The 23,482-nt window shown below is 43.6% G+C and overlaps 1 protein-coding gene across 2 annotated transcripts in view; it reads left to right on the forward strand.

The window, feature by feature from the left end:
- Window positions 1–2,490: 2,490 nt before the first annotated feature.
- The window catches only part of LOC106594414 (mitochondrial adenyl nucleotide antiporter SLC25A23), a 34,631-nt gene continuing 13,639 nt past the window's right edge, over window positions 2,491–23,482 (forward strand). Inside the window, exons 1-3 of one of the 2 annotated variants that reach the window (XM_045690805.2) lie at window positions 2,491–3,508; window positions 21,026–21,152; window positions 21,424–21,511. In XM_045690805.2, the coding sequence (XP_045546761.1) occupies window positions 3,311–3,508; window positions 21,026–21,152; window positions 21,424–21,511 (413 nt within the window). In that variant the 5' untranslated portion in view covers window positions 2,491–3,310. The remainder of the gene's footprint in view (window positions 3,509–21,025; window positions 21,153–21,423; window positions 21,512–23,482) is intronic. The other variant, XM_045690806.2, reaches the window with a different exon arrangement.

Raw genomic sequence — 23,482 nt, forward strand, 5'->3', positions numbered from 1 at the left:
GGAGAGATGGAGGGATGGGGGAGAGATAGAGGGATGGGGGAGAGATAGAGGGATGGGGGAGAGATGGAGGGATGGGGGAGAGATAGAGGGATGGGGGAGGGATGGGGGAGAGATGGAGGGATGGAGGACAGATGGAGGGATGGGGGAGAGATAGAGGGATGGGGGAGAGATAGAGGGATGGGGGAGAGATGGAGGGATGGGGAGAGATGGAGGGATGGGGGAGAGATGGAGGGATGGGGGAGAGATAGAGGGATGGGGGAGAGATGGAGGGATGGGGGAGAGATGGAGGGATGGGGGAGAGATGGAGAGAGATGGAGGGATGGGGGAGAGATGGAGCGATGGGGAGAGATGGAGGGATGGGGGAGAGATGGAGGGATGGGGGAGTGATAGAGGGATGGGGGAGAGATAGAGGGATGGGGGAGGGATGGGGTAGAGATGGAGGGATGGGGAGAGATGGAGGGATGGGGGAGAGATGGAGGGATGGGGGAGTGATAGAGGGATGGGGGAGAGATGGAGGGATGGGGGAGAGATGGAGGGATGGGGGAGAGATGGAGGGATGGGGGAGAGATGGAGGGATGGGGGAGAGATGGAGGGTAATGTAAGAGAGGAGCTGTATGTGTGCTCCGACAACACCTGGCCGTTAATGTACCGGAACCGTTAGCACCGGGAAAAGAAAGACGGGCCAGCACACACAATGAGGTAATCAGGAGACAGTGTGTGTGTGTGTCAGAGATCGAATGGCCAGTCTGTCAGCATGTGTGTTCTCACTCCTCAGCCAACCAATCAGTGTGATGGGAAAAGTCCATTCACCAGAGAGAGGGGTGATGACAGATGAACAGGTGATACACTGGCCTCACCACTCCAACTATGGAAAGTGTGTGTGTGTGTGTGTGTGTGTGTGTGTGCGTGCGAATTAGAATTAGGGCAAGGGGTTGGTGGGGTAGGGTTAGGTTTGGGTTACGGGTTAGAATTAGGGTAAGGGGTTAGGAGTTAGGTTTAGGGTTTTGGGTTAGGGGTTAGAATTAGGGTAAGGGGTTAGGAGTTAGGTTTAGGGTTTTGGGTTAGGGTTAGAATTAGGGTAAGTGGTTAGTGGTTAGGAGTTAGGTTTAGGGTTTTGGGTTAGGGGTTAGAATTAGGGTAAGGGGTTAGGGGTTAGGAGAGGAAAATTGGATTTTGAATGGAAATATATTTTAGGTCCCCATGAGGATAGAACATAACATATGTGTGTGAAAACAAGAGAGAGAAAGAAAGAGACAGAAAAAGAGAGAGAGAGAGAGAGAGAGTGCCATGTGTGACTAGTTGTAACAGGTGTGAGTAGTTGTAACAGGTGTGAGTAGTTGTAACAGGTGTGACTAGTTGTATCAGGTGTGAGTAGTTGTAACAGGTGTGACTAGTTGTAACAGGTGTGACTAGTTGTAACAGGTGTGATTAGTTGTAACAGGTGTGATTAGTTGTAACAGGTGTGACTAGTTGTAACAGGTGTGATTAGTTGTAACAGGTGTGACTAGTTGTAAGAGGTGTGACTAGTTGTAACAGGTTGATTAGTTGTAACAGGTGTGATTAGTTGTAACAGGTGTGACTAGTTGTAACAGGTGTGACTAGTTGTAACAGGTTGATTAGTTGTAACAGGTGTGACTAGTTGTAACAGGTGTGACTAGTTGTAACAGGTGTGACTAGTTGTAACAGGTGTGAGTAGTTGTAACAGGTATGAGTAGTTGTAACAGGTGTGATTAGTTGTAACAGGTGTGATTAGTTGTAACAGGTGTGATTAGTTGTAACAGGTGTGACTAGTTGTAACAGGTGTGACTAGTTGTAACAGGTGTGATTAGTTGTAACAGGTGTGAGTAGTTGTAACAGGTGTGACTAGTTGTAACAGGACTGAGTAGTTGTAACAGGTGTGATTAGTTGTAACAGGTGTGAGTAGTTGTAACAGGTGTGACTAGTTGTAACAAGTGTGACTAGTTGTAACAGGTGTGAGTAGTTGTAACAGGTGTGAGTAGTTGTAACAGGTGTGAGTAGTTGTAACAGGTGTGAGTAGTTGTAACAGGTGTGACTAGTTGTAACAGGTGTGAGTAGTTGTAACAGGTGTGAGTAGTTGTAACAGGTGTGAGTAGTTGTAACAGGTGTGAGTAGTTGTAACAGGTGTGACTAGTTGATAAGCCAGATGGTTGGGTGTGTGTGTGGACATTTGTTTGAGAAGGCCACTCAGACTTTATCTGAGTGTGTGTGTGCGCCCATATCTGTGAGTGTTACTGCAACACAGGACCTTGTTATTGTTGCAAACATGGTTTATCAAGGGCCATTCCTGGCATCAGTCCAACACAGAGTGATTCATAATGTACTGAAATAAAACATCATATACTTCTACAACATGTGGTATAGAAAATGTACAATGTCAATCAGCTGTCATAGACTCAAGAACTCTTACTACGAGATTTCAGGATTGTATTATGAGAGCGAGTCCCACCATTGACTACGAGACCGTTTCAACAGTGTTTTTCAATTCACCTTGGGTGTTTGTGTGTGGGGACTGAACTAAATGCTTGTCCCTGGTAGTCTACAGAGGGCTAGGCTACGGCGCAGACTCAAGACAACACATTCCTTCGACGCTTCACTTTCTCAGTTGACGCGACGGCGACGGTTTCTGACGTGAAGCAAGGATACATTAGCAGTTTTGGTCTAGATTATATCTTCTTCGCATGACTGCGACCCGACACAGACCAACTATTTGCAACGCTGCAAAGTGCGCATTTGCTGTCACATTCGGACGGATCATAACGTCAGAACGGTGCATTACAAACCCCCGGGGTTGGTGTGCTGTGCGTCCCAAAAAAACAAGAGGACGACATGTACAGGCCTAATCTTTGAACGTCTCGGGCATATCCGTTACCGAGATGAATTTGACACTGGATTAAGGTTTCGGTTGTGGCAGTTTGCCGCGCTCCGTTCTAAAGCACCGAAAGAAGGAAGGGCTTTCTGTCTTTACTACTATGTTAGGTTACCGTCGCTTCCTGGTTTCTTGACGGATAAATGAACAACTATTTACAACCAATTACGGAATAAAAACGGATGTTAAAACTGAGATGATGTATAGCATGACCGCGAATGGGAGCGCGTCGTGAGGTCCACCGTTTGATTGTTTTTAATCTGCACATCTGTTTCTGTCCTTCTCCCGAGAGATTTACTGACTGACTGAGTAGCCTGAATATTACAACAACAAAACATCTATCCTGATTTGGACATCCGGACGTCGATGACTCTATAGGCTATTCCACCGGGATCTAACCGACGCAGACAATCGTCACCACGCATGGGTCAGCCGGGGGCTCGGATCCCCCGGGGCTGGAGGACCCAGGCCCGCTGCCAGAAGGATGTCGACCCGGAGAGGGAGAAGCAATGGGTGGAACTGTTCGACGAACTGGACTTGAACAGTGATGGAGTCATCGATATCCACGAGCTCCGGGTGGGGTTGGCGAAACGTGGGCTCTCCCGCCGCGCCGTGGACCGGGTAAGCAGCCAACGAGCCCGGGCAGCAACTCGGCTGTCATTCGGTATACCTTGATGATGATCACGACTTACGTTTTTTACGTGAAACGTTTGGCTATAGCCTAAACTCACACGGTGGGGTTCCCCCTAGCCATCACCAGCCACTAGTTGCGTGTGTGTGTGTGTGTGTGTGATGTCACTGATGAGGATTCCCCCGTGTATCTGCATCACCCATACTTTTTTCACATCTTCCATGTTCTATCCTACTGTGTTCTATTCTACTCTGTTCTATTCTACTCTGTTCTATCCTACTGTGTTCTATCCTACTCTGTTCTATCCTACTCTGTTCTATCCTACTGTGTTCTATCCTACTCTGTTCTATCCTACTGTGTTCTATCCTACTCTGTTCTATCCTACTCTGTTCTATCCTACTCTGTTCTATCCTACTCTGTTCTATCCTACTGTGTTCTATCCTACTCTGTTCTATCCTACTGTGTTCTATCCTACTCTGTTCTATCCTACTCTGTTCTATCCTACTCTGTTCTATCCTACTCTGTTCTATTCTACTCTGTTCTATCCTACTCTGTTCTATCCTACTCTGTTCTATCCTACTGTGTTCTATCCTACTGTGTTTTATCCTACTCTGTTCTATCCTACTCTGTTCTATCCTACTCTGTTCTATCCTACTCTGTTCTATTCTACTCTGTTCTATCCTACTGTGTTCTATCCTACTCTGTTCTATCCTACTCTGTTCTATCCTACTCTGTTCTATCCTACTCTGTTCTATTCTACTCTGTTCTATCCTACTCTGTTCTATCCTACTCTGTTCTATCCTACTGTGTTCTATCCTACTCTGTTCTATCCTACTCTGTTCTATTCTACTCTATTAGACTCCTCTACAGGTCAGACAGTAGTCTGTGCTGTGGGTAGATTGGATGTGTATTTGACAGTATTAGGCTCAGACAAGAACAGGGTGATGAATTCCACAGTATAGACCAGGGGTGGGCAACTCCAGTCCTCTGGGGCTGAGTGGTGTCACACTATTCCCCCATCCCTAGCAAACACAGCTGGTTAAACTAATGACAATTTAAACTGAAGATCATGATCTGTACCCCTGCGTACTGACTCGGTACCGTTATTGTTATGTTATTGTACCCCTGCGTACTGACTCGGTACCGTTATTGTTATGTTATTGTACCCCTGCGTACTGACTCGGTACCGTTATTGTTATGTTATTGTACCCCTGCGTACTGACTCGGTACCGTTATTGTTATGTTATTGTACCCCTGCATACTGACTCGGTACCGTTATTGTTATGTTATTGTACCCCTGCGTACTGACTCGGTACCGTTATTGTTATGTTATTGTACCCCTGCGTACTGACTCGGTACCGTTATTGTTATGTTATTGTACCCCTGCGTACTGACTCGGTACCGTTATTGTTATGTTATTGTGTTACTTTTTATTCTTTTTTAGACCACCAGGCTATATGAAGATAGATAGGTAACCTCCTGGGACCACCAGGCTATATGAAGATAGATAGGTAACCTCCTGGGACCACCAGGCTATATGAAGATAGATAGGTAACCTCCTGAGACCACCAGGCTATATGAAGATAGATAGGTAACCTCCTGGGACCACCAGGCTATATGAAGATAGATAGGTAACCTCCTGGGACCACCAGGCTATATGAAGATAGATAGGTAACCTCCTGGGACCACCAGGCTATATGAAGATAGATAGGTAACCTCCTGGGACCACCAGGCTATATGAAGATAGATAGGTAACCTCCTGGGACCACCAGGCTATATGAAGATAGATAGGTAACCTCCTGGGACCACCAGGCTATATGAAGATAGATAGGTAACCTCCTGGGACCACCAGGCTATATGAAGATAGATAGGTAACCTCCTGGGACCACCAGGCTATATGAAGATAGATAGGTAACCTCCTGGGACCACCAGGCTATATGAAGATAGATCGGTAACCTCCTGGGACCACCAGGCTATATGAAGATAGATAGGTAACCTCCTGGGACCACCAGGCTATATGAAGATAGATAGGTAACCTCCTGGGACCACCAGGCTATATGAAGATAGATAGGTAACCTCCTGGGACCACCAGGCTATATGAAGATAGATAGGTAACCTCCTGAGACCACCAGGCTATATGAAGATAGATAGGTAACCTCCTGGGACCACCAGGCTATATGAAGATAGATAGGTAACCTCCTGGGACCACCAGGCTATATGAAGATAGATAGGTAACCTCCTGGGACCACCAGGCTATATGAAGATAGATAGGTAACCTCCTGAGACCACCAGGCTATATGAAGATAGATAGGTAACCTCCTGGGACCACCAGGCTATATGAAGATAGATAGGTAACCTCCTGAGACCACCAGGCTATATGAAGATAGATAGGTAACCTCCTGAGACCACCAGGCTATATGACGATAGATAGGTAACCTCCTGGGACCACCAGGCTATATGAAGATAGATAGGTAACCTCCTGGGACCACCAGGCTATATGAAGATAGATAGGTAACCTCCTGGGACCACCAGGCTATATGAAGATAGATAGGTAACCTCCTGAGACCACCAGGCTATATGAAGATAGATAGGTAACCTCCTGGGACCACCAGGCTATATGAAGATAGATAGGTAACCTCCTGAGACCACCAGGCTATATGAAGATATATAGGTAACCTCCTGGGACCACCAGGCTATATGAAGATAGATAGGTAACCTCCTGGGACCACCAGGCTATATGAAGATAGATAGGTAACCTCCTGGGACCACCAGGCTATATGAAGATAGATAGGTAACCTCCTGGGACCACCAGGCTATATGAAGATAGATAGGTAATCTCCTGGGACCACCAGGCTATATGAAGATAGATAGGTAACCTCCTGGGACCACCAGGCTATATGAAGATAGATAGGTAACCTCCTGGGACCACCAGGCTATATGAAGATAGATAGGTAACCTCCTGAGACCACCAGGCTATATGACGATAGATAGGTAACCTCCTGGGACCACCAGGCTATATGACGATAGATAGGTAACCTCCTGGGACCACCAGGCTATATGAAGATAGATAGGTAACCTCCTGAGACCACCAGGCTATATGAAGATAGATAGGTAACCTCCTGGGACCACCAGGCTATATGAAGATAGATAGGTAACCTACTGAGACCACCAGGCTATATGAAGATAGATAGGTAACCTCCTGGGACCACCAGGCTATATGAAGATAGATAGGTAACCTCCTGGGACCACCAGGCTATATGAAGATAGATAGGTAACCTCCTGAGACCACCAGGCTATATGAAGATAGATAGGTAACCTCCTGGGACCACCAGGCTATATGAAGATAGATAGGTAACCTCCTGGGACCACCAGGCTATATGAAGATAGATAGGTAACCTCCTGGGACCACCAGGCTATATGAAGATAGATAGGTAACCTCCTGGGACCACCAGGCTATATGAAGATAGATAGGTAACCTCCTGGGACCACCAGGCTATATGAAGATAGATAGGTAACCTCCTGGGACCACCAGGCTATATGAAGATAGATAGGTAACCTCCTGGGACCACCAGGCTATATGAAGATAGATAGGTAACCTCCTGGGACCACCAGGCTATATGAAGATAGATAGGTAACCTCCTGGGACCACCAGGCTATATGAAGATAGATAGGTAACCTCCTGGGACCACCAGGCTATATGAAGATAGATAGGTAACCTCCTGAGACCACCAGGCTATATGAAGATAGATAGGTAACCTCCTGGGACCACCAGGCTATATGAAGATAGATAGGTAACCTCCTGGGACCACCAGGCTATATGAAGATAGATAGGTAACCTCCTGAGACCACCAGGCTATATGAAGATAGATAGGTAACCTCCTGGGACCACCAGGCTATATGAAGATAGATAGGTAACCTCCTGGGACCACCAGGCTATATGAAGATAGATAGGTAACCTCCTGGGACCACCAGGCTATATGAAGATAGATAGGTAACCTCCTGGGACCACCAGGCTATATGAAGATAGATAGGTAACCTCCTGGGACCACCAGGCTATATGAAGATAGATAGGTAACCTCCTGGGACCACCAGGCTATATGAAGATAGATAGGTAACCTCCTGGGACCACCAGGCTATATGAAGATAGATAGGTAACCTCCTGGGACCACCAGGCTATATGAAGATAGATAGGTAACCTCCTGGGACCACCAGGCTATATGAAGATAGATAGGTAACCTCCTGGGACCACCAGGCTATATGAAGATAGATAGGTAACCTCCTGAGACCACCAGGCTATATGAAGATAGATAGGTAACCTCCTGGGACCACCAGGCTATATGAAGATAGATAGGTAACCTCCTGAGACCACCAGGCTATATGAAGATAGATAGGTAACCTCCTGGGACCACCAGGCTATATGAAGATAGATAGGTAACCTCCTGGGACCACCAGGCTATATGAAGATAGATAGGTAACCTCCTGGGACCACCAGGCTATATGAAGATAGATAGGTAACCTCCTGGGACCACCAGGCTATATGAAGATAGATAGGTAACCTCCTGGGACCACCAGGCTATATGAAGATAGATAGGTAACCTCCTGGGACCACCAGGCTATATGAAGATAGATAGGTAACCTCCTGAGACCACCAGGCTATATGAAGATAGATAGGTAACCTCCTGGGACCACCAGGCTATATGAAGATAGATAGGTAACCTCCTGGGACCACCAGGCTATATGAAGATAGATAGGTAACCTCCTGAGACCACCAGGCTATATGAAGATAGATAGGTAACCTCCTGGGACCACCAGGCTATATGAAGATAGATAGGTAACCTACTGAGACCACCAGGCTATATGAAGATAGATAGGTAACCTCCTGGGACCACCAGGCTATATGAAGATAGATAGGTAACCTCCTGGGACCACCAGGCTATATGAAGATAGCTAGGTAACCTCCTGGGACCACCAGGCTATATGAAGATAGCTAGGTAACCTCCTGGGACCACCAGGCTATATGAAGATAGATAGGTAACCTCCTGAGACCACCAGGCTATATGAAGATAGATAGGTAACCTCCTGGGACCACCAGGCTATATGAAGATAGATAGGTAACCTCCTGGGACCACCAGGCTATATGAAGATAGATAGGTAACCTCCTGGGACCACCAGGCTATATGAAGATAGATAGGTAACCTCCTGGGACCACCAGGCTATATGAAGATAGATAGGTAAACTCCTGGGACCACCAGGCTATATGAAGATAGATAGGTAACCTCCTGGGACCACCAGGCTATATGAAGATAGATAGGTAACCTCCTGGGACCACCAGGCTATATGAAGATAGATAGGTAACCTCCTGGGACCACCAGGCTATATGAAGATAGATAGGTAACCTCCTGGGACCACCAGGCTATATGAAGATAGATAGGTAACCTCCTGAGACCACCAGGCTATATGAAGATAGATAGGTAACCTCCTGGGACCACCAGGCTATATGAAGATAGATAGGTAACCTCCTGGGACCACCAGGCTATATGAAGATAGATAGGTAACCTCCTGGGACCACCAGGCTATATGAAGATAGATAGGTAACCTCCTGGGACCACCAGGCTATATGAAGATAGATAGGTAACCTCCTGGGACCACCAGGCTATATGAAGATAGATAGGTAACCTCCTGGGACCACCAGGCTATATGAAGATAGATAGGTAACCTCCTGAGACCACCAGGCTATATGAAGATAGATAGGTAACCTCCTGGGACCACCAGGCTATATGAAGATAGATAGGTAACCTCCTGGGACCACCAGGCTATATGAAGATAGATAGGTAACCTCCTGGGACCACCAGGCTATATGAAGATAGATAGGTAACCTCCTGGGACCACCAGGCTATATGAAGATAGATAGGTAACCTCCTGGGACCACCAGGCTATATGAAGATAGATAGGTAACCTCCTGGGACCACCAGGCTATATGAAGATAGATAGGTAACCTCCTGGGACCACCAGGCTATATGAAGATAGATAGGTAACCTCCTGAGCTGACTCATCTCACTGAACAGATCAATGACTGATCAATGATCACCATTATTGATGAATTGGAATGTGAAGCAACTACATCTGAACTCTGAACTCTGACTGCGATGGGATGTAGGTCTATAGACAAAGATGGTGGATAGATGAAGATAGTTCACTCAGGCTGTTTACTGTTGAAAAACAATGGTCTGTTTAAGACCCCATCAAAATCTGTCAGTTTTTTTTGCATTGGATGCAATCCACTGCATCTGCCAGTGACGCACTTCCACATCTGCTGTGAAAAGTGGCAGAGATTGAGCGGTGTTGGTCAGAATATGAGACATCCCCAAAATTGGTCTTCTCACAGAATTGTCTGTAGCGTCTGACTGGTTTGGCCATATATCTCTCAGATATAGGACTGATACTTCATAACAAACTTCCTTAGGACTTTTTGGGTAGGACTATCTGTTGTTCCATGTAGTGAATCTGTTATTCAATGCGTTTGTATGTTTCATAAAAAAAAATATATATATATATTATTTTGATACTACAAGGGGTCTTAAAATTCTAAATCAAGTAGCAAAATTATCCTTGGTATGACTTTTTCTTAAAGTCCATGTTAGTTTAGTAGATGCAGGAACTCCACTATATTTCTCAGCTAATATATTTGTATATAGGCTATTATAGGTAAGAGAGGTGCATGAACTCAAGCAGTGTAACGGGCGTCGTAAGGATTGGACCAAGGTGCAGCGGGAACGTGTATACTCATCTTCTTTATTAAATCAAAAGAAGGAAAAACAAACAAATCACTTATACAAAACAACGAACACCACTAAAACAGTCCTGTCAGGTGCACAGACACAAAACAGGAAACAACTACCCACAAATCCCATTACAAAAACACCCCTGTACATAGGACCTTCAATCAGAGGCAACGAGGAACAGCTGCCTCCAATTGAAGGTCAATCAACAAACCCTAAACATAGAAGTAGAAAACTAGACTGAACATAGAAAAACACTAACCTAGAGCATAGACCAAAAACCCCGGAACACTCTAAACAAACACCCCTCTTACATAATACCATAGCCCAACAAACCCCGAACCACATAAAACAAACACCCCCTGCCATGTCCTGACCAAACTACAATAACAAATAACCCCTTTACTGGTCAGGACGTGACAAGCAGTATAAAAGCCTGAGGTGCCGGTCTTCAGCTCCAGTAAGCTCCTGCCCAAGTCAAACACTGCTCACAGTAAAGACTGTGTCCCAAATAGAACCTTATTCCTTATACATAGGTAATATAGGGTTCCATTTGGGACACAGACAGTATAGGCCTGGCCTACTACTGTACTGCATATGTTGTCTTACGTCTCTCTTTATGTAGTGGTCTCTCTCTTTATGTAGTGGTGTCTCTCTTTATGTAGTGGTGTCTCTTTATGTAGTGGTGTCTCTCTTTATGTAGTGGTGTCTCTCTTTATGTAGTGGTGTCTCTCTTTATGTAGTGGTGTCTCTCTTTATGTAGTGGTGTCTCTCTTTTATGTAGTGGTGTCTCTCTTTATGTAGTGGTGTCTCTCTTTATGTAGTGTTGTCTCTCTTTATGTAGTGTTGTCTCTCTTTATGTAGTGGTGTCTCTTTATGTAGTGGTGTCTCTCTTTATGTAGTGGTGTCTCTTTATGTAGTGGTGTCTCTCTTTATGTAGTGGTGTCTCTCTTTATGTAGTGGTGTGGTGTCTCTCTTTATGTAGTGTTGTCTCTCTTTATGTAGTGGTGTCTCTCTTTATGTAGTGGTGTCTCTCTTTATGTAGTGTTGTCTCTCTTTATGTAGTGGTGTCTCTTTATGTAGTGGTGTCTCTCTTTATGTAGTGGTGTCTCTCTTTATGTAGTGGTGTCTCTTTATGTAGTGGTGTCTCTATGTAGTGGTGTCTCTCTTTATGTAGTGGTGTGGTGTCTCTCTTTATGTAGTGTTGTCTCTCTTTATGTAGTGGTGTCTCTTTATGTAGTGGTGTCTCTCTTTATGTAGTGGTGTCTCTCTTTATGTAGTGGTGTCTCTCTTTATGTAGTGGTGGGGTGTCTCTCTTTATGTAGTGGTGTCTCTCTTTATGTACTGGTGTCTCTATGTAGTGGTTTCTATCTTTATGTAGTGTTGTCTCTCTTTATGTAGTGTTGTGGTGTCTCTCTTTATGTAGTGTTGTCTCTCTTTATGTAGTGTTGTGGTGTCTCTCTTTATGTAGTGTTGTCTCTCTCTATGTAGTGGTGTCTCTCTTTATGTAGTGGTGTCTCTCTTTATGTAGTGGTGGGGTGTCTCTCTTTATGTAGTGGTGTCTCTTTATGTACTGGTGTCTCTATGTAGTGGTTTCTATCTTTATGTAGTGTTGTCTCTCTTTATGTAGTGTTGTGGTGTCTCTCTTTATGTAGTGTTGTCTCTCTTTATGTAGTGTTGTGTTGTCTCTCTTTATGTAGTGGTGTCTCTCCTTATGTAGTGTTGTCGCTCTTTATGTAGTGTTGTCTCTCTTTATGTAGTGTTGTGGTCTCTCTTTATATAGTGTTGTGGTCTCTCTCTTTATGTAGTGGTGTCTCTCTATATGTACTGTAGTGTTGTCTCTCTTTATGTAGTGGTGTCTCTTTATGTAGTGTTGTGGTGTCTCTCTTTATGTAGTGGTGTCTCTCTTTATGTAGTGGTGTCTCTCTTTATGTAGTGTTGTGGTGTCTCTCTTTATGTAGTGGTGTCTCTCTTTATGTAGTGTTGTCTTTCTTTATGTAGTGGTGTGGTGTCTCTCTTTATGTAGTGGTGTCTCTCTTTATGTAGTGTTGTGGTGTCTCTCTTTATGTAGTGGTGTCTCTCTTTATGTAGTGTTGTCTCTCTTTATGTAGTGTTGTGGTGTTTCTCTTTATGTAGTGGTGTCTCTCTTTATGTAGTGTTGTGTTGTCTCTCTTTATGTAGTGGTGTCTCTCTTTATGTAGTGGTGTCTCTCTTTATGTAGTGTTGTCTCTCTTTATGTAGTGGTGTCTCTCTTTATGTAGTGTTGTCTCTCTTTATGTAGTGTTGTGGTGTCTCTATGTAGTGGTGTCTCTCCTTATGTAGTGTTGTCTCTCTTTATGTAGTGTTGTGGTGTCTCTCTTTATGTAGTGTTGTCTCTCTCTATGTAGTGGTGTCTCTCTTTATGTAGTGGTGTCTCTCTTTATGTAGTATTGTGGTGTCTCTCTTTATGTAGTGTTGTCTCTCTTTATGTAGTGGTGTCTCTCTTTATGTAGTGTTGTTTTTCTTTATGTAGTGGTGTGGTGTCTCTCTTTATGTAGTGTTGTGGTGTCTCTCTTTATGTAGTGGTGTCTCTCTTTATGTAGTGGTGTGGTGTCTCTCTTTATGTAGTGGTGTCTCTCTTTATGTAGTGGTGTGGTGTCTCTCTTTATGTAGTGGTGTCTCTCTTTATATAGTGGTGTCTCTCTTTATGTAGTGGTGTCTCTCTTTATGTAGTGGTGTCTCTCTTTATGTAGTGTTGTGTTCTCTCTCTTTATGTAGTGGTGTCTCTCTTTATGTAGTGTTGTGTTCTCTCTCTTTATGTAGTGGTGTCTCTCTTTGTGTAGTGGTGTCTCTATTTTTGTAGTGGTGTCTCTTTATGTAGCGGTGTCTCTCTTTATGTAGCGGTGTCTCTCTTTATGTAGGGGTGTCTCTCTTTATGTAGTGGTGTTTCTCTTTATGTAGTGGTGTCTCTCTTTATGTAGTGGTGTCTCTCTTTATGTAGTGGTGTCTCTCTTTATGTAGTGTTGTGTTGTCTCTCTTTATGTAGTGTTGTGGTGTCTCTCTTTATGTAGTGGTGTCTCTCCTTATGTAGTGTTGTCGCTCTTTATGTAGTGTTGTCTCTCTTTATGTAGTGTTGTGGTCTCTCTTTATATAGTGTTGTGGTCTCTCTCTTTATGTAGTGGTGTCTCTCTATATGTACTGTAGTGTTGTCTCTCTTTATGTAGTGGTGTCTCTTTATGTAGTGGTGTCTCTTTATGTAGTGGTGTGGTGTCTCTCTTTATGTAGTGGTGTCTGTCTTTATGTAGTGGTGTCTCTCTTTATGTAGTGGTGTCTCTCTTTATGTAGTGTTGTGGTGTCTCTCTTTATGTAGTGGTGTCTCTCTTTATGTAGTGTTGTCTCTCTTTATGTAGTGTTGTGGTGTTTCTCTTTATGTAGTGGTGTCTCTCTTTATGTAGTGTTGTGTTGTCTCTCTTTATGTAGTGGTGTCTCTCTTTATGTAGTGGTGTCTCTCTTTATGTAGTGTTGTCTCTCTTTATGTAGTGTTGTCTCTCTTTATGTAGTGTTGTGGTGTCTCTCTTTATGTAGTGGTGTCTCTCCTTATGTAGTGTTGTCGCTCTTTATGTAGTGTTGTCTCTCTTTATGTAGTGTTGTCTCTCTTTATGTAGTGTTGTCTCTCTTTATGTAGTGGTGTCTCTCTTTATGTAGTGTTGTCTCTCTTTATGTAGTGTTGTGGTGTCTCTCTTTATGTAGTGGTGTCTCTCCTTATGTAGTGTTGTCGCTCTTTATGTAGTGGTGTCTCTCTTTATATAGTCTTGTGGTCTCTCTCTTTATGTAGCGGTGTCTCTCTTTATGTAGTGGTGTCTCTCTTTATGTAGTGGTGTCTCTCTTTATGTAGTGGTGTCTCTCTTTATGTAGTGTTGTGGTGTCTCTCTTTATGTAGTGGTGTCTCTCTTTATGTAGTGTTGTGGTGTCTCTCTTTATGTAGTGGTGTCTCTCTTTATGTAGTGGTGTGGTGTCTCTCTTTATGTAGTGGTGTCTCTCTTTATGTAGTGTTGTCTCTCTTTATGTAGTGTTGTGGTGTCTCTCTTTATGTAGTGGTGTCTCTCTTTATGTAGTGGTGTCTCTCTTTATGTAGTGGTGTCTCTCTTTATTTAGTGGTGTCTCTCTTTATGTAGTGGTGGGGTGTCTCTCTTTATGTAGTGGTGTCTCTCTTTATGTAGTGGTGTCTCTCCTTATGTAGTGTTGTCGCTCTTTATGTAGTGTTGTCTCTCTTTATGTAGTGGTGTGGTGTCTCTCTTTATATAGTGTTGTGGTCTCTCTCTTTATGTAGTGGTGTCTCTCTTTATGTAGTGGTGTCTCTCTTTATGTAGTGGTGTCTCTCTTTATGTAGTGTTGTGGTGTCTCTCTTTATGTAGTGGTGTCTCTCTTTATGTAGTGGTGTGGTGTCTCTCTTTATGTAGTGGTGTGGTGTCTCTCTTTATGTAGTGGTGTCTCTCTTTATGTAGTGGTGTCTCTCTTTATTCAGTGGTGTCTCTCGTTATGTAGTGTTGTGTTCTCTTTCTTTATGTAGTGGTGTCTCTATTTATGTAGTGGTGTCTCTTTGTGTAGTGGTGTCTCTTTATGTAGCGGTGTCTCTCTTTATGTTGTGGTGTCTCTTTATGTAGTGGTGTGGTGTCTCTCTTTATGTAGCGGTGTCTCTCTTTATGTAGTGGTGTCTCTCTTTATGTTGTGGTGTCTCTTTATGTAGTGGTGTCTCTCTTTATGTAGTGGTCTCTCTCTTTATGTAGTTGTGGTCTCTCTCTTTAAGTAGCGGTGTCTCTCTCTATGTAGTGGTGTTTCTCTTTATGTAGTGGTGTCTCTCTATATGTACTGTAGTGTTGTCTCTCTTTATGTAGTGGTGTCTCTCTTTATGTAGTGGTGTCTCTCTTTATGTAGTGTTGTGGTGTCTCTCTTTATGTAGTGGTGTCTCTCTTTATGTAGTGGTCTCTCTCTTTATGTAGTGTTGTGGTCTCTCTCTTTAAGTAGCGGTGTCTCTCTCTATGTAGTGGTGTTTCTCTTTATGTAGTGGTGTCTCTCTATATGTACTGTAGTGTTGTCTCTCTTTATGTAGTGGTGTCTCTCTTTATGTAGTGGTGTCTCTCTTTATGTAGTGGTGTCTCTCTTTATGTAATGTTGTGGTGTCTCTCTTTATGTAGTGGTGTCTCTCTTTATGTAGTGGTGTCTCTCTTTATGTAGTGTTGTGGTGTCTCTCTTTATGTAGTGTTGTGGTGTCTCTCTTGTTGTGATGTGTGTTAAATAAAGCATTTAGAAATATATGTATTACTGTAAACAGCACTTTAAATGAGAAGTCGAATCCTCAGCCACTTTATTAAGTTTAGTCTACTAAATCACCATTCTGTTAGAGAGCTATAGGGCATTGTTTTGTGTGTTTAAATGTGTTACTGTTGACTTTGTTCTACACACACACACACACACACACACACACACACACACACACACACACACACACACACACACACACACCTCCCGCTATCAGTTTATGGCTGTTTCTCTTGGCAGAAAGAGTGTAGCAGACAAACACACAGTGGTGTTCTGTCTGTGTTCACGTGTGTCGGTGAGAGTACACGTTCCCTATTTTAGTTCAAGGAGAGGGTTGGTAAGCCGAGAAAGCATTTAACCTTTCCCACTCACGCTATCTATTTTCTCTGTCTCTCTCTCTCTCTCTTTCCCCTTGCTTCCTCTCTCTCTGTCTTTTCTCTCTCTCTCCTTTCTCTTCTCTCTCTCTTTCCTCTTTCTCTCTCTCTCTCTCTCTCTCTCTCTCTCCTCTCTCTCTCTCTCTCTCTCTCTTTCTCTCAACAGGGGTTGTGTCACTACTGACTTCCTCCTGATCCTGTTTAATTTCCTACATAAACCCTTTTGAATTAGTTGAAAACTATGGAGGTCATCTTGTTTAACTCCTGTGTCACTACTTGGCCAGTGAACATGTTATTTCCTCTAGTTTCTAACTGGAGTTAATATCATCAAACAAGACATAATAAGCTTATACAAACATAATAGCATTTAAAAAAATAAGATGAATTACATATTACATAACATATTACATTACATATTACATTACATATTACATAACATATTACATTACATATTACATAACGTATTACATATTACATTACATAACATATTACATAACACATTACATATTACATTACATATTACATATTACAATACATATTACAATACATATTACATAACATATTACATTACATATTACATAACATATTACATTACATATTACATAACGTATTACATATTACATTACATAACATATTACATAACACATTACATATTACATTACATATTACATATTACAATACATATTACAATACATATTACATAACATATTACATTACATATTACATAACGTATTACATATTACATTACATATTACATTACATAACATATTACATAACACATTACATATTACATTACATATTACATTACATATTACATAACATATTACATAACACATTACATATTACATTACACAATACATATTACAATACATATTACATTACATATTACATTACACAATACATATTACAATACATATTACAATACATATTACATAACATATTACATTACATATTACATAACATATTACATTACATATTACATAACATATTACATAACACATTACATATTACATTACATATTACATATTACAATACATATTACATAACATATTACATTACATATTACATAACATATTACATAACACATTACATATTACATTACACAATACATATTACAATACATATTACATTACATATTAGATTACATATTACATAACATATTACATTACATATTACATTACATATTACATAACATATTTACACTTTTGTTAATGCCTTTGAGGCCTTGTCTTCATTCACCTTTGACGTAAACTGTCTTCAGATCGTCTTTTGTGTTACAGCCACATTTGTCCACCACATCATTTTTGGGAAAAATAAAGACAAGCACAAGAGACAAGCAACTATAAGCCATTATCAATCATCTGCTAACAGAGGTCACATCTGCTAACAGAGGTCACATAAAACAACACATACATATTTTTTTATAAACAATGTTAATCTGACCAACAATGGCCTTCAGTCTTCTTATGTCAAGGGTCTTCTTAGCAACAGGTCAAAAGAGCTAAGTAGAATGGGTAAGTATGGCAATATGAACATAATGTACATTTACATACAAACACAAATACTTAATAGCTAGCATGATGGAAACAGAGGCTACATAGCTATATTTCAATGGGACTAGCAAACAGATAGGATAAACACAAGATTGTTTTGGCTTGTAATCTTTTTGATCTGGTAAAAGTTATATAAAACGGCTAAACAACGACATGAAAGTAACTCATAAAGCATACAGGAAAGTTGAACTTACAGATGGTGCCAGCATAACGGCTATGGAAGACAGGATGACGAAGGATTGTCAAAAACAGTAGCTAGCTAACAATAACCAACTACTTCCTGTTTTGTCTTCTTCTGTGGTTGTGAAAAGCCTGTTTTGTAAAGCTGTAGTGTTTTGACCACTTATTTACTAGCAACATCAAGTAGTGAAAATCTCTACCTGATTACTACTGGAAACGCGACTGTTTTCCTACTGAACACTACACAACTCTACCTGATTACTACTGGAAACACGACTGTTTTCCTACTGAACACTACACAACTCTACCTGATTACTACTGGAAACACGACTGTTTTCCTACTGAACACAACACAACTCTACCTGATTACTACTGGAAACACGACTGTTTTCCTACTGAACACAACACAACTCTACCTGATTACTACTGGAAACACGACTGTTTTCCTACTGAACACTACACAACTCTACCTGATTACTACTGGAAACACGACTGTTTTCCTACTGAACACTACACAACTCTACCTGATTACTACTGGAAACACGACTGTTTTCCTACTGAACACAACACAACTCTACCTGATTACTACTGGAAACACGACTGTTTTCCTACTGAACACTACACAACTCTACCTGATTACTACTGGAAACACGACTGTTTTCCTACTGAACACTACACAACTCTACCTGATTACTACTGGAAACACGACTGTTTTCCTACTGAACACAACACAACTCTACCTGATTACTACTGGAAACACGACTGTTTTCCTACTGAACACAACACAACTCTACCTGATTACTACTGGAAACACGACTGTTTTCCTACTGAACACAACACAACTCTACCTGATTACTACTGGAAACACGACTGTTTTCCTACTGAACACAACACAACTCTACCTGATTACTACTGGAAACACGACTGTTTTCCTACTGAACACTACACAACTCTACCTGATTACTACTGGAAACACGACTGTTTTCCTACTGAACACTACACAACTCTACCTGATTACTACTGGAAACACGACTGTTTTCCTACTGAACACTACACAACTCTACTTGTGTATCTTGAGTAAACTACACATTCACTACACAATCCCTACAAGTCTCTGCATAGAAGAGGTTTTGTGTAGTTCTTTTTCATGAAGGATGATTTTTGGAAGGCTGAGAGTATTACTGTTGTTGCCAGGACGACAACCCAGAACTCTGCCTTCTCTCCCCTCATCCTACCTTTCCTTCTTTCCTCTCCTCATCTTCCTCATCTCCCGTCCTGCCCTCCTCATTGTCCTCTTCCATTCCCTATCTCCTTTCCCCTCTTCCTACTCTTCATCCTCCGTTCCCCCTCCTCCTCCTCTTCCTGTGGAATGTTAGTTGTGCTGAGTTGTGACCCTGGGGGTTGAGGAGCAGAGAACACAGATTACTCAGTTACCTATGGCAACACGTGTGTGTGTGCTGCATTACGGCAGGGGAGAATAAAGTTGTGTTGTTAACCAGGGAGTAGGGCTGGTTGGAGGTTGGTAAACAGACAGGTTGACTGGAGCTGTGTGAAGGACTAGATTTAAAGAGCAGGCCTACTGTGTCCATGACTAACAAACATTGGCTTGAGTCTCTGATGGCACCCTATTCCTTATATAGTGCACTACTTCTTGCCCTATGCTACTGTCAAAAGACCAACTCAGTGGCCGCCCTGAGATTGGAAGGTTGGGAGTTTGATCTCCGGCTGAGTCATACCAAAGAGAACATTCATTAGATGGACTGGGGGTAAGGCCCTGCGATAGACTAGTGTCCTGTCCAGGGGGTGAAAGCAGCCTCACACTACAGAAACAGGAGATAGACTAGTGTCCTGTCCAGGGGGTGAAAGCAGCCTCACACCACAGAAACAGGAGATAGACTAGTGTCCTGTCCATGGGGTGAAAGCAGCCTCACACTACAGAAACAGGAGATAGACTAGTGTCCTGTCCAGGGGGTGAAAGCAGCCTCACACTACAGAAACAGGAGATAGACTAGTGTCCTGTCCAGGGGATGTACTGGTACATCAAGCTGCCTCACACCACAGAAACAGGAGATAGACTAGTGTCCTGTCCAGGGGATGTACTGGTATATCAAGCTGCCTCACACCACAGAAACAGGAGATAGACTAGTGTCCTGTCCAGGGGATGTACTGGTACATCAAGCTGCCTCACACCACAGAAACAGGAGATAGACTAGTGTCCTGTCCAGGGGATGTACTGGTACATCAAGCTGCCTCACACCACAGAAACAGGAGATAGACTAGTGTCCTGTCCAGGGGATGTACTGGTACATCAAGCTGCCTCACCCTACAGAGACAGGAAATAGGTTCCTGCCCCTTTGAGCTGTTCCGGCTTGAACAAACCAAGGCTACTATATAGGAGGAATGGTCTCTGGTCTAGAGTAGTGTACTATATAGGGTACCATTTGGAATGCATCAAATAAATGTCAATGTGTCTGTGATGTAATGTGACTGACCCAGGATTGACCTCAGAGTGGTTTGTAACTCTGTCTTTCTCAGGTTGTCTGTCAGTTTCAGTGTATTGATTTTGCTTCTTGTCTTTGCATCCGGCTGGCTTTGCATCTTCTTCCCTCCTTTCACCTCCACATTAACATCCCATCCACCACTTCCTCCTGTTCCTAACCATTTTGGCAACTCTTCTACCTCCTCTCCATCTCCTCCTCCCCCACCTCTCCTCTCCTCTCTCTCTCCTCGCCCCACATCTCTCCCTCTCCTCCTCCCCCACCTCTCCTCTCTCTCTCCTCGCCCCACATCTCTCCCTCTCCTCCTCCCCCACCTCTCCTCTCTCTCTCCTCGCCCCACATCTCTCCATCTCCTCCTCCCCCACCTCTCCTCTCTCTCTCCTCGCCCCACATCTCTCCCTCTCCTCCTCCCCCACCTCTCCTCTCTCTCTCCTCGCCCCACATCTCTCCCTCTCCTCCTCCCCCACCTCTCCTCTCTCTCTCCTCGCCCCACATCTCTCCCTCTCCTCCTCCCCCACCTCTCCTCTCTCTCTCCTCGCCCCACATCTCTCCATCTCCTCCTCCCCCACCTCTCCTCTCTCTCTCCTCGCCCCACATCTCTCCATCTCCTCCGCCCCCACCTCTCCTCTCTCTCTCCTCGCCCCACATCTCTCCATCTCCCTCTCTATCCTTCCACCCTGTGCCCCCCCACCACCTTTCCACTCCCCCATCTCTTCAACCCCACCACCTCCTCCTCCCCCTCCCCCTTCCCCTCTCCACCACCACCTCTGCCCCTACACCGCTCCTCCACCCCCTCTCCACCACCCTTCTGTGCCCCCTCCCCAGCAGATTGTCAAGGAGGGGGACAGCAACAATGATGGAGAGTTGGACTTCCAGGAGTTCAGGCAGTACCTCCGCTCCCACGAGGAAGAGCTCCGACTCATGTTCCGCAGCCTGGACCGCAACAATGACGGTTTGTAAAGATAAATATGGACCCTACATACGTACGGGGGCTCCAGAATTACAATGAGCTAAATGGAGATCCTCTGTAGTTGTTTAACTAAAATACACAGACGTGTTCAGACTCACAATTTGTAACTTGATGCAAATATAGAATATAGCCAATTTTGCAAAGCTCACTGGGTTCTTGCGTTGCGTACGTACGTAAGGTATGTGAATAAAATACACACTGAAAAACACAATCAAAATACACACCAACTCTGACGTGGACACTGTGTTTGCAGGTGAGATAGATGTATCAGAGATTCAGCAGTCCCTTCAAACTCTGGGAATAGCTGTGAGTCTAAAGGAGGCTGCCACGATCATGAAGAGGTCTGTACAATCTACTCTACTCATATCTACGCTATAATGATACAGTCTACTCTGGTTATATCTATGCTGTAATTGCACAATCTAGTATGAATTGTAGAATGGCTTTGTATTCTACAATTGGAGTTGTCGGACAACTATATTTTGTGTGTGTGTGTGTGTGTGTGTGTGTGTGTGTGTGTGTGTGTGTGTGTGTGTGTGTGTGTGTGTGTTCGTCCATGCATGTGTGTGTCCGTCCGTGTGTGTGTGTGTGTGTGTGTGTGTGTGTGTGTGTGTGTGTGTGTGTGTGTGTGTGTGTGTGTGTGTGTGTGTGTGTGTGTGTGTGTGTGTGTGTCCGTCCATGTGTGTGTGTGTGTGTGTGTGTGTGTGTGTTCGTCCATGCATGTGTGTGTCCGTCCATGTGTGTGTGTGTGTGTGTGTGTTCGTCCATGCATGTGTGTGTCCGTCCATGTGTGGGGTGTGTGTGTGTGTGTGTGTGTGTGTGTGTGTGTGTGTGTGTGTGTGTGTGTATGTGTGTGTGTGTGTGTGTGTGTGAGTGTGTGTGTGTGTGTGTGTGTGTGTGTGTGTGTGTGTGTGTGTGTGTGTGTGTGTGTGTGTGTGTGTGTGTGTGTGTGTGTTCGTCCATGCGTGTGTGTGTGTGTGTGTGTGTGGTGTGTGTGTGTGTGTGTGTGTGTGTGTGTGTGTGTGCGTGTGTGTGTGCGTGTGTGTGTGTGTGTGTGTTCGTCCATGCATGTGTGTGTCCGTCCGTCCGTGTGTGTGTGTGTGTGTGTGTGTGTGTGTGTGTGTGTGTGTGTGTGTGTGTGTGTGTGTGTGTGTGTGTGTGTGTGTGTGTGTGTGTCTTCTAGGGTTGTCTTGGTCAACCGAGAGTCGTCCAGTTCTTTTGACCAATCGATTGGTTGAAATGTTGAAAAGTATTTTTCCGTATATAGACAGACACACCCACTATGTGTTTGAATAAAACCAACAACATATGCACTGAGCTTGTCTGATGCTTTAAGCACACTGTTTGATTAAATAATTAAGACGCACAAATGACTCAAGAAAGAGCCCGATGGTCACACTGTGTTAAAGAAAGTGCCTGTGTGACTTGTGCACGTTGTCTCTCTCTCTCTCTCCTCCTACTGCAGAGAAAAGGCACCACAGCACAGCTGAGAGTTTATTGCGCTATCTGTGCTGAAGCTGTGACGTCATTTCAGCCATTTAGTTTCTTACTTGTTTCTGACTGAAAAGTTCTGTTAACGAAATAACCTCATTTGTTTAGGAACAACATTCCCTTTCCCCTCAACCCTTGTTCCTATTAGGAACAACATTCCCTTTTCCCTCAACCCTTGTTCCTATTAGGAACAACATTCCCTATTCCCTCAACCCTGCTCTCTTTATGTGAAACATGTAAGCATCGCATGCGTGTGACCAATAGGACCTGACCAATAGGACCTGACCTATAGGACCTGACCAATAGGACCTGACCAATAGGACCTGACCTATAGGACCTGACCTATAGGACCTGACCAATAGGACCTGACCAATAGGACCTGACCAATAGGACCTGACCTATAGGACCTGACCAATAGGACCTGACCAATAGGACCTGACCTATAGGACCTGACCAATAGGACCTGACCAATAGGACCTGACCTATAGGACCTGACCAATAGGACCTGACCAATAGGACCTGACCTATAGGACCTGACCAATAGGACCTGACCTATAGGACCTGACCAATAGGACCTGACCAATAGGACCTGACCTATAGGACCTGACCTATAGGACCTGACCAATAGGACCTGACCAATATGACCTGACCAATAGGACCTGACCAATAGGACCTGACCAATAGGACCTGACCTATAGGACCTGACCTATAGAATATCATAATCACATCAATAAATTGGTTATAACAAACTCCAAACACAGTAACACGTGACAACAAAATGGATGCGGAGGACGTGAAAAAGAAACTGGAAGCGGTCTAAT

This window comes from Salmo salar, chromosome 12 (assembly GCF_965601325.2).
Source record: "Salmo salar chromosome 12, fSalSal1, whole genome shotgun sequence".
Taxonomy (NCBI): Eukaryota; Metazoa; Chordata; class Actinopteri; order Salmoniformes; family Salmonidae; genus Salmo; species Salmo salar.